General features: G+C 49.7%; 1 protein-coding gene across 1 annotated transcript in view; it reads left to right on the plus strand.

Moving 5' to 3' along the window:
• Positions 1 to 13,841, plus strand: part of CHAT (choline O-acetyltransferase) — a 46,129-nt gene that overhangs the window by 30,045 nt on the left and 2,243 nt on the right. Inside the window, exons 8-13 of the mRNA XM_032432578.1 lie at positions 583 to 683; positions 1,571 to 1,699; positions 4,316 to 4,438; positions 7,293 to 7,434; positions 7,581 to 7,643; positions 13,703 to 13,840. Coding sequence (XP_032288469.1) covers positions 583 to 683; positions 1,571 to 1,699; positions 4,316 to 4,438; positions 7,293 to 7,434; positions 7,581 to 7,643; positions 13,703 to 13,840 — 696 coding nt within the window. The remainder of the gene's footprint in view (positions 1 to 582; positions 684 to 1,570; positions 1,700 to 4,315; positions 4,439 to 7,292; positions 7,435 to 7,580; positions 7,644 to 13,702; position 13,841) is intronic.

The following is a 13,841-nucleotide window of genomic DNA, read 5'->3' on the forward strand; positions in this document are numbered from 1 at the left end:
CTCCCATCAAGAGACAACTTCTTTCTCCCTAGGAATCTGTACACCATCCAAATCGGATCGTTATCTTTCATTCACTCATTTAACAAAAGTATTGAGCACCTACTATGCGGTAGACACAGGTCTAGATCCTGGGAATAAAATCACTGGGGGCCAAACACACAGGGTCCATTTAGATACATACTCACACAAAGCTGTACAGGGTTGTGGCCCTGTGGCACACTGTGGGGGGGGCACAGGCTTAAGAGAAGCCAACGGAACTTGCCCATGACCTAAGGAAACTGTGCACAGCTTCAGTGTGAACTCTTAGGAATCACCGAGCTACTTTAGCCAGGAAACCTTGGGCTCCGCTCTCACTGCCGGGAACATTTCTGGGAAGGAGGTCACATTATAGAGCTGTCCTGAGGCCCCCATGTTCTCAGGCCGTGGCGATTTCATATAGCATTCTTTTTGGGACATAATGTGCTTTGGTGTCCTTGGAGGAGAGGTCCCCCCGAGAGGCCAGGGAGACCTGGCCTGGAGCCAAGGGGCCAGTTTGAAATACAGGCCCTATGTGACGTCCACTCACCTCTCTCCTTATTACAGTTTGTGGTGGGCCGAGATGGTACTTGTGGTGTGGTGTGCGAACACTCCCCGTTTGACGGCATCGTCCTGGTGCAGTGCACGGAGCATCTGCTCAAGCACATGTGAGTCTGGGCACAGGGCCCCTCTGCAGCAGCCATGGGAGCCAAAGCCAGACTGCCAAGGGGCTGCCAAGCTAGGCCAAGAAAAATTTGGGTGGCCACCGGGGGGCTGCATTAGTCCGGAAAGTGTCTTAGCAAAAGATGGATTCGAAAATCAGCTTGACATCATCAGACACTTTATCTGCCACGGACAGAGGGGGCAGACAGGACATCAGGTTTAGGGCGGTTAGGGAGAAGCTTGGCCAAGAATTCCTAGCCAAAAAGGAACATCTGCTTTGGCCCAGGGAAGTCCAGACCCATACCTAGTGCTTGTTCCGAGTCAGGGCTGGACCGACTGTTGACCCAGCAGAGAGGAGGGGAGGTCTCTGAGCTGCACCTCCTTCCATCCCCTTGGGCTGGATCTCTCTCCCTAGCTTCCAAGTTGGCTGGACTGAGGGCTTTGCTATCCCTTAAACACACTGAGTTCCTTCTTCCGTTCATGGCTTGCTCATTCTCTCTTTCCAGAATCTTCTCCCTGAATCTAAGTTCTAAATCTCTTCCATGATTTAGGAGCTCTTTAGAATCCCTAAAAGCCCATGCCAACCCTCATAGACAAACAACACAGTTTGTTTCTTCAGTTTCTCTCCAAGTGTATGTGGAGCGGGAAAACGTGAAAAGAAATAGCAGGCTCTGGAGTCCGGCGGAACTGGTTGGAATCCCGGCTCTGCTACATGCTTATTTGGGTGGCCTCTCTGATTGAGCGTCAGTCTATTTATCTGTGCCGTGGATCCAGGGGCAGGCAGCTCACACCCCCTGAGGCTCCAACAGCTAGGATGACCGCACAGGACAGGGACTGATGTCGCAGCCTTCAGCTCCCAGGGCCGCAGGCTCTCACCTCTTTGTGCCTGCAGGGTGAAGAGCAGCAAGAAGCTGGTCCGGGCCGACTCAGTCAGCGAGCTCCCGGCCCCCAGGAGGCTGCGTTGGAAATGCTCCCCGGAAATTCAAGGCCTCTTAGCCTCCTCGGCGGAAAAACTTCAACGGTAGAAAGTCCAAGCCTCTTTAAGGGCAATGCTCTGGGGTCACCCCGTGCCCACCTTCACCCCAACCCCCTCCACCCGGGACAATGAGGCCCCCTGGAAGTTTCCAAAGACCCCAGCTCTCTGCCTCCATTCACCCACCTCTGCCCCCTGCCCACCTCCTCATGGAAATGTAGTCAAACTAAAGGAGAGTTATAACTCTCGGGGGAAATAACCTTGCTGAAATCTCCATCATTTCCATAAAATGCAAACATGGGGCTATTTTTTCAAGGGTTTCACCTGACTGAGCCGAATCAAGGAGGGGAAATCATCCCCCTGCTTTCGGGGGGAGTAATAAACAACTGGTTTGAATAGGTCATTTGAATCCAAGCTATTTCAATTTGCTTGAATTTACACTACAATGTGACAAAGGGGCCTTTCTCCCCAAGGGGAGAGAGGCAGTTCAGTCCCTAATGGGACCCATGCAGAAGGGCCAGGATGGGCGTGGGCCTCTCTGGGGGGGGGGGGGGGGGGGGGGGGCGGGGGGGGGGCCTGTCGCAGGGGGGGGGGGGGGGGCGCACTGGCACAGTGCCAAGTTGTGGAGGGAGCAGCAGGCTGACAACTAGATCTGGCCCTTGGTTGTTCATTCCCTCATTCGGGAAGCGAGCATCATTCAGTCATTCATTCATTCATCAAACAAGTGAATGCGCTAGGACTGTGGAAAGGCTAGGGACACAGAAATGAATATGCCACGGAGCCTGCTGTCCACACTTCAGTGGAGGAGGTAGACCCCCAGACCAAAACATGTGTGACACAGGTGCCCAAACTAGAGAAAGGCATACAGGCCTGAACCCACAGAAGACACAGCAGTGGAATTCTACCAGGACATTGTGGGAGGGCTTTGCAAAACGGGCCTTGAAGGATGGATAGGAGTTTGTGGTGCAGGCAGCTAGAGAAGAGGCAGAAAGGCAGCTTGTTCAAGCTTGTACATAGAAGGTTCATACAAGATGCAGGGTGGTTTGGAAACCAGCAAGTGAGAGAATGGCCAGAACTGAAGCACTAAAGGGAAATTGAGGCCACATTGTGAAGAGCTTTGCTGTTCTTGTGTTATGGGGGCCTGGATGCTGTCTTGCAGTGGGGAGAAGCCCCTGGAGGGTTTGGTGCAGGGGTGCAGGGGTTTTCAAGGAGCCAGTGAGGAGACTGTGGGAAGAGCGTGGTGAGCAGGACAGATCATGGCCAGGCTTAGAGGGTAGGGAGGACCAGTCCACAGCAAGCTGCTGTGGGGGCTGACTGGCTGATGTGGGAGAGTAGGAGAGGCCTCGGGTATTCATCTACAAATGGTGCTGATATCTCAACCGTACGGGGCTGTTCTTGGGATGAGCAGGCCTCTAGGAGAGTGAGTTGGTGGGCTGGCATCTTTGGGTGGAGAAAGGTGCCCACTCATTTTCAGAGATCGGAGTGGGGTCCCCGAGGTTCTCTTCCCAGAGGTGGGGAGCCAGGAGAGGCCTGAGGGTGGGAAAACAGGAAAAGCCTCGGGGGTCCAGAGCTGCCTGTGGAAGGAAGCAGGGTCTGAGTGGGCAGGGCTCGAGTGAGAGGTTTCCGGGTGGCCGTGTGACCATGAGCTCAGCCTGTCCAGAGACAGTTGGTGAACAGGCTGGACTGAGGGGTGAGTCTCCCTGGGTCCCAAGAACCTGGCACGGCCCCACCAAGAGCTGAGCAGGCAGAGAGCATCTGAGTCCTCTGGAAGTGTGTGAGTGGAGGGTTGAGGTTGCCGACCCAGGGCTCTGCATTCACATACAGCCAGTGGACAGACAATGTGGACCCTGCCAAACTTTGCTCCAGTGGACAATCAGCCCAGACCCCAAACTCATTATGAAGGAGGAGACTGGCCAATACTGGGAGGGGGAGACAAGTGCTCAAGGGTCTCAGTATAGACTCAGGGTATCTACCTGTTACTCTGACAGTGACTCATGGGCTTAACAGTTGTTTCTGGGTAAAATGGGTTTACAGTCACCAGCAAAGCCCAGACGAGCAGCCCTCGCCGTGGTGACCATGACCACCAGGGAGGCCCCAGGCATTTCTTCTCATAGTAAAACAGGGAGGAGTCTCTGTGAAGAGATAATGGCTTACAGCCATCTGAGAAATGGGCCTTTCCTTGGGCAAAGGCTGTGTGCCAGGTCTGGCAGAATGGCCAGGATGCCAGAAGAGTCTGAGGATGTGGGACACACATTCCCAAACAGGTCAGATGAATGGCCTCTTTCAGGCCCACTTCTGTGGGCAACAGGATTCTGGGATTTTGTTTGTGGGCAGTGTTCTCCCTGCACATGCAAATGTCTCTCAGGCCCCATGCCCCTATGCCCCTCCCTGCAGCTGGGCCCCCTCCCCCACCACCAGAATGGGGCCACCGCCCTGCCCGGCCAAGCCTCCTCTTCAGCTCAGAGGAGCTGATCTGGCATGCCCTCTGCCATTTCCATATGTCAAGGCCTGTCTCTGACACCCAATATGTTCCCAGTGGGTAAGGACCATGTCCTCCCCTTCCAGAGCACTGGGTCGTAGACCAAGCTGGAGCAACTTGGTTAGATCTTGTGGTGCGTGCATTCTATTTTGCATGCAATAACACCTCTTCTTTTTCTTCCACAGAATAGTGAAGAATCTCGACTTCACTGTTTATAAGTTTGACCTCTTTGGGAAAACATTCATTAAGAAGCAGAAATGCAGTCCTGACGCCTTCATCCAGGTGGCCCTCCAGCTGGCCTTCTACAGGTAAGCCAAGCCTGCCAGCCGAACGACTCTGCCCAGGTGGGCTGCCGGACAAGCTGCTCTAGACTCCAGAGTCTAGAAGCATCTTGGAGGGAGGAATGATTTTCTGTGGACTTAAAAGATGGGAAGAGCAGTGTAGGCTGCGTGGAAAGAGGTGCTGCCTGAACTGGGATTCAAAGTGTGAATCCAATCTCATAAAAGAGAGGGAAGGACATCACAGTCAAGAAGTTGCCCGAGAGAAGGCCCAAGTGCTGCTTCTCTTCCTGCCCTCAGCCAGCCCACATACGCCCCTGTAGCCGTGCTCTGTTCCTTGATAAGGACGTGGAACCAGCATGCCCGCCTCCATGGGTCAAGTCAGAGAATGTGAACTCATCTTTCATTCATCCCTGTCTCTCCTCTCCCACCTGTGACACCCCCATGTCCGTCCTCCAGATGTCTCTCAGACCTACCCTCTGTCTTCCATCTCCATGGCCACTGGCCCCTCCTCGGTCATCTCGGGCTTGCTTAGCCACAGCATGCTCCCCAGGGGCTCTGCTCCCACTCCCATCTTCATGAATCGTAAACCTTGAAATATGCAAATCAGCTTCTATCACTTACTACCTTGAACCCTCCCAATGGCTTCCCACCATGTTTAGAACAAAGTCCAGGCATAGAAAGGCTCCTTGTGAACTAGCCTCTGCTGGGGCCCTCCTCCCAAGCTCTCTCCCGCCTCCAGCCCTTTACTCGGGCTGTGTCTCGGCCCCCCTCCCCACCCCCCCTGCTGCCACCACCACTCTTCACACACCAGCTCCTCCGGCCCAGGTGTCAGCCCTCATAGGCCTTCCCCGCCCCCTTACCTAAAGCAGCCACCCCAGGCCCCCTCGCCACCCAGCCTTCCAACCTGTCACATTGTGTTCTCTTTTTCTTTCATGGCAGTCGTTGTTCACATGAGCTACCTTGTTCATTGATTTGTCGATTTTGTCTTCGAGACTGTCTCTCCCAAGCCTGACACTCTGGGTATCTCACACGCCCAGCACAGAGTAGGCATCAGGGATTGAGTCACAGACATGAGAAGACACTACGGGAGTATTGTCTGGGGGTGGCACAGTCAGGTCTGTGTATAGAAAAATATCGTGGTAGCTCTGTGTTGGGCGAGGAGAGAAAGTAGAGAGTAAGGGTTGAAGACAGGGCAGGGAGGCCAACTGGTCTTTTACAGGAGGCTAAAACTAAAATGCAAAGTAAATCATCCTCAAGACAAGGCTGGCTCCTGTTGGTTCCAGTGTTCCCGAGTCAACTGGCACAGGACCCCACCAGGACCTGTTTTCACTTTGCAATATATGGGGGGAGCATAAAGTGACCTTGCAATAAGGCCAGGGGAAGGAGGTCTCACTAACGAGCAGACAGCACCCGTGTGGACACGGCATCCCAGATCCCAGTGTCCTCCCGAGGGGCCATAACTCACAGGGAAAGGAAGTGGCTTCGGCCACTCAGAGCACTGGGACTCCTTGGGGGAGGCTGACGTCACCCCACGTGAGGTCTGTGCTCATTGTGGGGCCACAGAGACCTTGCCGACATTGAGCCGTGGCAGGACCTGGTGTCTGGAACCGCTGTCGCCATTCTGATACTGGCATGTGGCGGAGATGGGCCATGAGGTCAGGGTCCTCCAGGGCTACTTCAGAGAGCATTTCAGTCCGAGAGCTGGGAGGGGCTAGCGGACCCTGCACAGAGCACAGCCTTCTCTACCCTCAAGTAATCTTTGTGGCACTGGACATGACCGGCAGTGGACATGGCCAGAGGCTCCCAGGCTCAGCAAACAGCCAAAATTGGATCTGCCTCTAGCTTTAGCAGAAGCCTGGAAGCTGCCTAGATTGGGGCTGATCAGTGACTAGCCAGTGATGGCATCTACTTTTGTACTGGGCACGGCGTTTGCCTCCAGGGGCCATAGCGATGACAGGAAACGAGCTCCCTGCCAGAGTCCTTCCTCCCTGGGGAAATGAGACAGAAGTGTCCAGAAAGTTTATTCACCTTCTCGCCGAGTTACAGGGCCAAGCACTGTGCTGACTCCGACCCGGACTTCCTCCTCCTAGCGCTCCCCCAGCACAGGAGATACGTGCCCTGACAAGGCCAACATGCACGACCGTGACTTGTGTGTGATGTGCTGTCACGGCCCCTCTGTGATTCTGTGTCTTCCTCCTCCCCACCCCCAACACCAAAGACTTTGCTGATGGGTGAGAAAGATGTGTGCCAGCCAGGTGTGTAAGCCTTGGAGGGCTCACTTGGTTCGCGTGCCTAAGGAAAGGACTTTCCCTGGCCGGGGTCGGAGCGGCTCCTGTCACAGACCTCAGGGAGGAGAGGCACAGCCATGGGGCCCACGGGTCTGTTGGAAGCTCAGCTGCCCCCGGACAGGCGGGCCTGTGCCGCAGCTTCCACTCATGACCAGAAAGCCCCCTCCCTGCCTCGATCCATAGGTCGCGCTTGAATTGTTCTAAATAAAACAGGATTCCCTCAAGGGTATGAATGATTATTTACACCATTATTCCATTCTGTGCTATTAATCAAACACTCCCATCAGGTCTCGAAGAAAATTCTAGGTTTCCCACCAGACTGGGATTTTTTGAAAAGTTACCCGTCACTTCATTATTTTATATCCACACAGTGTCACCAGCGGATGAACGTGTACACAGCTCTTCCTATTAGCGACTCCCCGACACTCATCTTTGGGAAATCTCCTCTAGAATTCTATTAACATTAAAATGAAATACTAACCAAGTCGAGCCAGGACTGTAAAAATAAAGCCCGCAGAGGCTATTTTTCTTTCAATGTTTCTGGTTTCCTGAGACTGCGACGCCATTTGCCATTCATCTTCCGTCTTCTGCAGGCTCCACGGGACACTCGTGCCCACCTACGAGAGCGCGTCCATTCGCCGGTTCCAGGAGGGCCGCGTGGACAACATTCGATCGGCGACTCCAGAGGCACTGAGTTTTGTAAAAGCCGTCACTGACCACGAGGCTGCTGTGCCAGTAAGTCCTGCTCCGCCTGAGGAGTCTCCAGGAGGCCAGCGAGGCAGCTCTGGGCTGCCTGTCAGCTGGGCTCTGGGACAGCCAGCTCCTTTAGCTTGTTTGTCACTGAGTAGCCCTTTAGAGCCCCATCTCTGGTCTGTTGACAGGAGTCAGAGAAGTTGCTGCTCCTGAAGGATGCCGTCCGAGCCCAGACTGAGTACACAGTCATGGTGAGTGATGTGGTGCCTCTTCTCAGGTGAACTCATGACGGTGGGCTCTGCCCAAAGCTGGGCCTGCCGGCACGGGGCCACATCCAAGACCTGGGTGAGAGCTGGGCCACCGAGCACCCAGCAACTTGGCAAAAGCCATGCCTCTCAGAGCCTTTTTCTTATTTTTAGAACCTGGGTAACACAGCACTCATTTTCACGTGGATTTTTACAAGAATACCATGAATGGTCTTTGAAAAAACAGTAATGATAATAATAACACCACACATGTATAGCACTTTACAGTTTATACAACAAGAAAGTCCAATGTGAGGGATGGCGGCCAAGCCTGGCAAACTGTGCTGGCTCACACATCTTGCATGACTGCAGATGAGGCAGAATTTATTCCCACCTACGGCTGGGTTTGCTTTCTTATTTTCTGTCTATTTATGTTGCCTATGAATAAAAAAAGGTCTCTGCTGAAAATTAATAGTGAAATCAAAATTTTATTTATTTTTACCTTTTTTTTTTTTTTTTAGAGAGAGAGAGAGCAGGGGAGGAGGGGCAGAGGGAGAAGGAGAGAGAGAATCTTAAGCAGCCTCCATGCCCAGCGTGGAGCCCGGCGCAGGGCTCGACCTCACGACCCTGAGATTATGACCAAAGCTGAAATCAAGAGTCAGGCGCTTAACCCACTGAGCAACCCAGGTGCCCCAAAATCAAAATTTTAAAGGAAATGTTCTCTTAGTTTAGGGAAATAGTTTATTTTCTAGCATGACAGAGCCATCATTTGCATACAAATAACAGAGAATAAACTACTACTTGGACCGGTGATCAATATATCAATTGAAAATGATTCTGATACAGTCTTTGAAGGAGCATATAACCTGTGAAGAGGGGTTGACCATTTTTCACTCTATATACTTGAAAGCAAGTATAATGCATATCTGCGTTTTAGAACTAGCCAATGTAGACTTCTATCCAATTCAGTTGCCAGGTCCTGAATTCATCTGAAGAGTTAAGTGTTCATTCTGTTTGGGGAAAGTCAAGCTCACTCTCACATATTGAGTGGGTATTTTTGGTTTTCCTGCTTAATGCCAGACAAGGTGCTGGGTGGTAGGTAATAAAAGATAAAGTCCATAAGCCCTGTCCTTCGGGAGTTTACTGAGTAGCTGGGAGGAAAAGCCCTTAAATGGTAAATCTCATCCCATGTGAAAAGAGTCCTCAGGAAGTAGGAGAAAGCATGGAGGGGCAAGCTAGTTCCTCTGCTTGGGAAAGCCAGGAAGACTTCCCAGAAGAAGTGGTGCTTGATATGAGACTTGAAGGATGAAGAGGTGCTTATCAGGTGGACATAGAAGGGAAGAATGGTCCCAGAAGGGAAGAGTATGTGCAAAGGCAGATAATCTTGAGAGAATAAGACACACTGGAGGAAAAGCAAGTAGTTCAGTGTGTGCAACTTGCAAAGGACAGAGGAGCAGGGGAGCTTATGAGATGGGATTTTTCACTCACAAAGTTTACTCTGGTGACCAGGAAGAAGAAGGACTGGTTGGAGCAAGGGTGGTCTGCCAACACTCAGTGACACTAATTAGGAATCTATATAATATTTAGGTAGAGCTGAGATAAGGACTGAAATAGAGCAGGGGCAGGGGATTGAAGAGGTAGACACCAACTTCTGTTTAAACATGGTGGACACCAGGGTTTACTATTACTTCCTCTGAAATCCTCAAAAATATCAGCAAAGGGGTTTTTTTAAGCCATGAATACACTAGGCAAAGAGAGTGGGAAAGGAAGGGACAGCAAAGTTTTCAAGTTGGAAAATAGAACAGATGGCCAGTGACTTAGCAAACCAGAGGAAGCTGAAACCCAAGCAAAGAGTAAGGGAGACCCAGGAGCCCAATGAATTGTTCTGCAGAACCTCAGAATGGCTCAGGCATTGGAGGCACCCACCAAAAGTACAGGTGTGTGCAGGGCTGAAAAGAAGAGGATTGTTTGATGATCTCTATAAGAAGCAGTCAGACCCTCAGTTCCTTTCCACTACCCCGTGCAGCTAGGCAACTACCCTCCCCTTTCTCAATGGTAGGCTAGAAGCTTCTCCTCTGGAGAAGTTGAAGACGGGGGACTCTAGATTTGGGGACACCAGGTTAATATGATTAACCCAGGGAGGGTTAATCAAATTAAACAGGGTGATTAATCAAAGTCTACCTACTCAGCTCCAGGTATATTGGGAAGTACTTTTATTACCACCTCTCTCCAAGCATGAGATTAGAGGATTTCTCTGTGGTGAGACTGACCAGGCCAAGAGAACAAAATCACAGACACTGATAGCTGGGGTGCCCAATGAAATACCCAGCCAGTTCACCTCCCAGTGAGGTCTAGCAGATGGTAAGCACAGGCTTACACGTGTATCTTCTAATCATTTTTTTCAGTGCTTTATTCTGAAATATAAACAGGTAGCCATTAATCATCAGACATTGAGGAAAGCTGCTAACATAAGACACAAAAGCCAGTACAAATGTTTTTGTGTAGTTTTTAAATTTTTGCTTAATTTTTAAAAATAATTTAAGAGAAACTTCAAGGAAATGAAAACAATGCAGGAAGCAGGAGAACATTTTTTAAAACTGTAATTGAGATCCTCTGAATGATAATGAACTTATTAATAAGAACATGAAGCTAAAAAAAATCTTTTTGGGGGGCAATAAAAATAATTCTGGGGGGAAATATGGTAGAAAAAATGCAATGGGGGGATTGGGAGATAAAGCTGAAATAATCTTCCCAAAATGTCAACAAAACAAAGAAATGAAATATTGGACAGAAAAAAGGGTGCAGTACGGGAGAACCAAAATCCCAAGTAATACATGTCCAGAAAGAGAAAAGGGGGGTGGAGGGGAACAACAACAAAATAATTGAGGAAAATTTCTCAGAGTTGAAGGACATGAGCTTCCACATTGAGAGAGCCCACCATGTACCTTATAGATGTAATAGATGAAAACATTCATACCAAGGAAATTTCACAACACAAAGGTCAAAGAGAAGATCCTAAAATATCTCAGAGAGAGGGAAAAAAAACAAGTACAAAGATCAGGAATAAAAGTGTAATTGGACTTCTCAACAACATCACTGGAAGGTGGAAGATAATGGAAAAATGCTTTCAAATTCTGAGGGAAAATAATTTGTGATGTATATTCCATACCCAGCTAAACAATCATCAACTTTGAAGACAGAAGAAAGACATTTTCAGACAGACAAGTTCTCAAAAGTTTTACTTATTAAGCTCTCTTTCTTGTCAAACTATTGGAGGATATAGACTACTAAAGTAACAGCTAAAACATAAAAGACGTCGTAGGCTCCAAAAATCAGAAGATTCAACACAAGAAAGAGAGAAAGAGGGTGACAGTAAAAGGAGATCCCAAGTTGACAACTGTTCAGCAGACACAGGAACAATCAGTCCACAGAGAAGCAAGAAGAGGGGGCACCTGGGTGGCTCAGGCAGTAAAGGGTCTGCCTTTGGCTCAGGTCATGATCCCAAAGTCCTGGGATCGAGTCCCACATCGGGGTCCTTGCTCAGCAGGGAGCCTGCTTCTCCCTCTGCCTGCCACTCCCCCTGCTTGTGTGTGCTCTCTCTCTCTCTCTGTCAAATAAATAAATAAAATCTTAAAAAAAAAAGGAGAAGCAAGAAGTGAGAGGTGGAACGAAATTGACAAATTATCTGATTTATTTGAGTGTATTAAGAAAAGTTTTACACTTTTGGCTGAAAGTTTAAGAATCAATTAGTTATAGATACATAGAAAGCTAAGCAAGTGGGGAAAATCATAATTTAGTCATTTAAAAATCATCCCAATTCCAAGGAAAACAAAAGGTGAACAAGAAAGGAAATCTCAAGATACAGCCCGAGACTCAGCTGTGAATACTTACATAATTATAATCATGTCAACACTGAATAGTGATCAAACAATGAGGAGTTAAACGTAACTCTAATGAGAGGATGGGAGAATGGAAGAATATTTGGGGAGCAGGAGTATGAAAGAGCCAAAGTTTCATCTTCTATAGCAAGAAGATATAGATAGAGCTGAAAAATGTAGTGAACGCGGTCTAAGACTGTTATTTAGAACTAAGACAATTAAATAGCTAAATTGGTTGCCTCTGTGGTGTGGGAATCAGACCTGGCAGAGTGACAGACGTCTTTAGCTTCTTCGGGATTTTAAGCTATATAAATATATGACTTTGGTAATAATTTAAATGTTTATGAAAGATTTAGAAAAATATCCTCTAAAGCATTGCCTTAGGGTTCAGCTGTGTTAACTATTTTAAGTTGATGAGAACAGCTAAATAAAAGAGATGGGGGTGAGAAGGAGAGAGCTATAAAAATGCTCTGAGGCAAATCCGGTGCCTGGTTGGCTGTGCGGGGTCAGGGCCAGGGGAAAGGAGCAAGGAGAGCTCCAGCCTCTGGCAGCTGTATTTGGTCGCGGTAGTGGAGAAAGGACATCCCAGGGAAGGAGCAAGCGTGGTCCAGACACTCCCGCCCAGATTCTCACAACATCTTAGGCTTTTCCTTCACAGCACGCATGCCCCCAGCGCCCTGCAGCACTGGGCACACAGTGAGCGCTCAAGTAAGCTTCCCTGAATGAATGAAAGACTGAACAATGAATCATTTTGCTCATGACTACTCGTGGCCTTAATCCAAACAATCTGTTAAATCAACCCCAGTTGCTACAGTGAGCTGGAGGTGGTGAAGACGGGTGGGTAGCTGCTGCATAGAGCAGCTAGCCGCTTCTACAGACCTACACAAATCAGAGATTAAACAGAGGTAACCAGAGAACCTAGCAGCCCACCCACTTCATCGATGGGCTCAGAGTCCTTCCCCTCTGTCCTAATGGGACACGTCTAAAGTGAGCTGTGGTTATAGAACATGTCCTTCCAGACTATAATTAGGAGTATCTGAAGAGACTGGGGCCTCCGAATCTTCTTTATGCATTCATTCTCCACTGAAAAAGAACGCTGTCAAATCCCAAAACGTGCCTTGTAAACTTGAACAGAATCCATTGTGATGGAGGTTTCCTCCTATGTGGGGCTTTAACAGCTAAGCGGCCGTCTTACATAAGCGTGAACCTCCCAAGCTTTATAATTACCCTGATGGGGACCCACAGGTTACTCCTATAGGCCGGAGGTGGCCCCCAAGTCTCCACCACTCCCAGAATTGCCCCAAATGAACATGTAATCCAAGCAAAACCAGTGTGTGTGCTATACACGCAGCCTCGAGTGGGGAGGAGATGAAATGGGTACCCTGGCCCCACCGCCCCACTTCCAGCCATACCGCCTCTGAGTTCTGCCTACATAGACATCCTGGAGTCCCCACTGCTCTTATCTTAGCCTTTGATAAGAGTTCAAGTATCTTGTGATAAAAAGAAAAAAATCTTTCTTCATTGAACAAGCTTTCCGCTTGTAAACATCAGCTGAGCCTCTGCTAAGATGTCTAGTTCCTGTCTCAGAATAATTTCTTAGGTTGTAAATCCAGTTTATTTGAAATGATCCTGAGCCCATGAAATAACAACCAAGATTTAGGAACAGACCCTAATGTTCTCTATTGCTCATTCCTTGGACTCCTGCTAGAGGATAAAGTGTTGGTTGTGGTGAGAGTCTGCCCAGTGATAGCCGGGGAAACCCTTCCCCATGCCCTGACAGGGCCCAGCACCTATCCCTGCCCCCCAGACTCCTCATCTACCTAAGAAAGTACTAGGGATGCCCAGCCCACCCCTCCCACTTAGAGGGGTCATACACAGTGTGTCAGCAATGACCATGCTGGGGTTGAGAGGCGGGGGATACTCAGACTCACAGACCTTTAACGTGGGCATGCTCACTTTAGTCCATGCTCTGGACTGGCCCTGTGCACGTAGAAAGGGTCCGTGGAACACAGGCTGAGTGGTAGAGTGGTCAGTCCTGGGCGGCCACCCACGCACGTTGTCCGCAGCAAGCACTGGGTAAGCGCAAGCTGGGGCCCTTGCAGTGGCCATCAGCATTGCGGGCTAGAGAAGGGGGGAGGGCACGGGAGCCCCTGTCTCATTTCCTGTTCTTTGTCCCCAACTACCCAGGCCATAACAGGGATGGCCATTGACAACCACTTGCTGGCGCTGCGGGAGCTGGCCCGGGACACATGCAAGGAGCTGCCCGAGATGTTCACAGATGAAACGTACCTGATGAGCAACCGGTTCGTCCTCTCAACCAGCCAGG

This window comes from Phoca vitulina, unplaced genomic scaffold (assembly GCF_004348235.1).
Source record: "Phoca vitulina isolate PV1807 unplaced genomic scaffold, GSC_HSeal_1.0 scaffold48, whole genome shotgun sequence".
Lineage (NCBI taxonomy): Eukaryota > Metazoa > Chordata > Mammalia > Carnivora > Phocidae > Phoca > Phoca vitulina.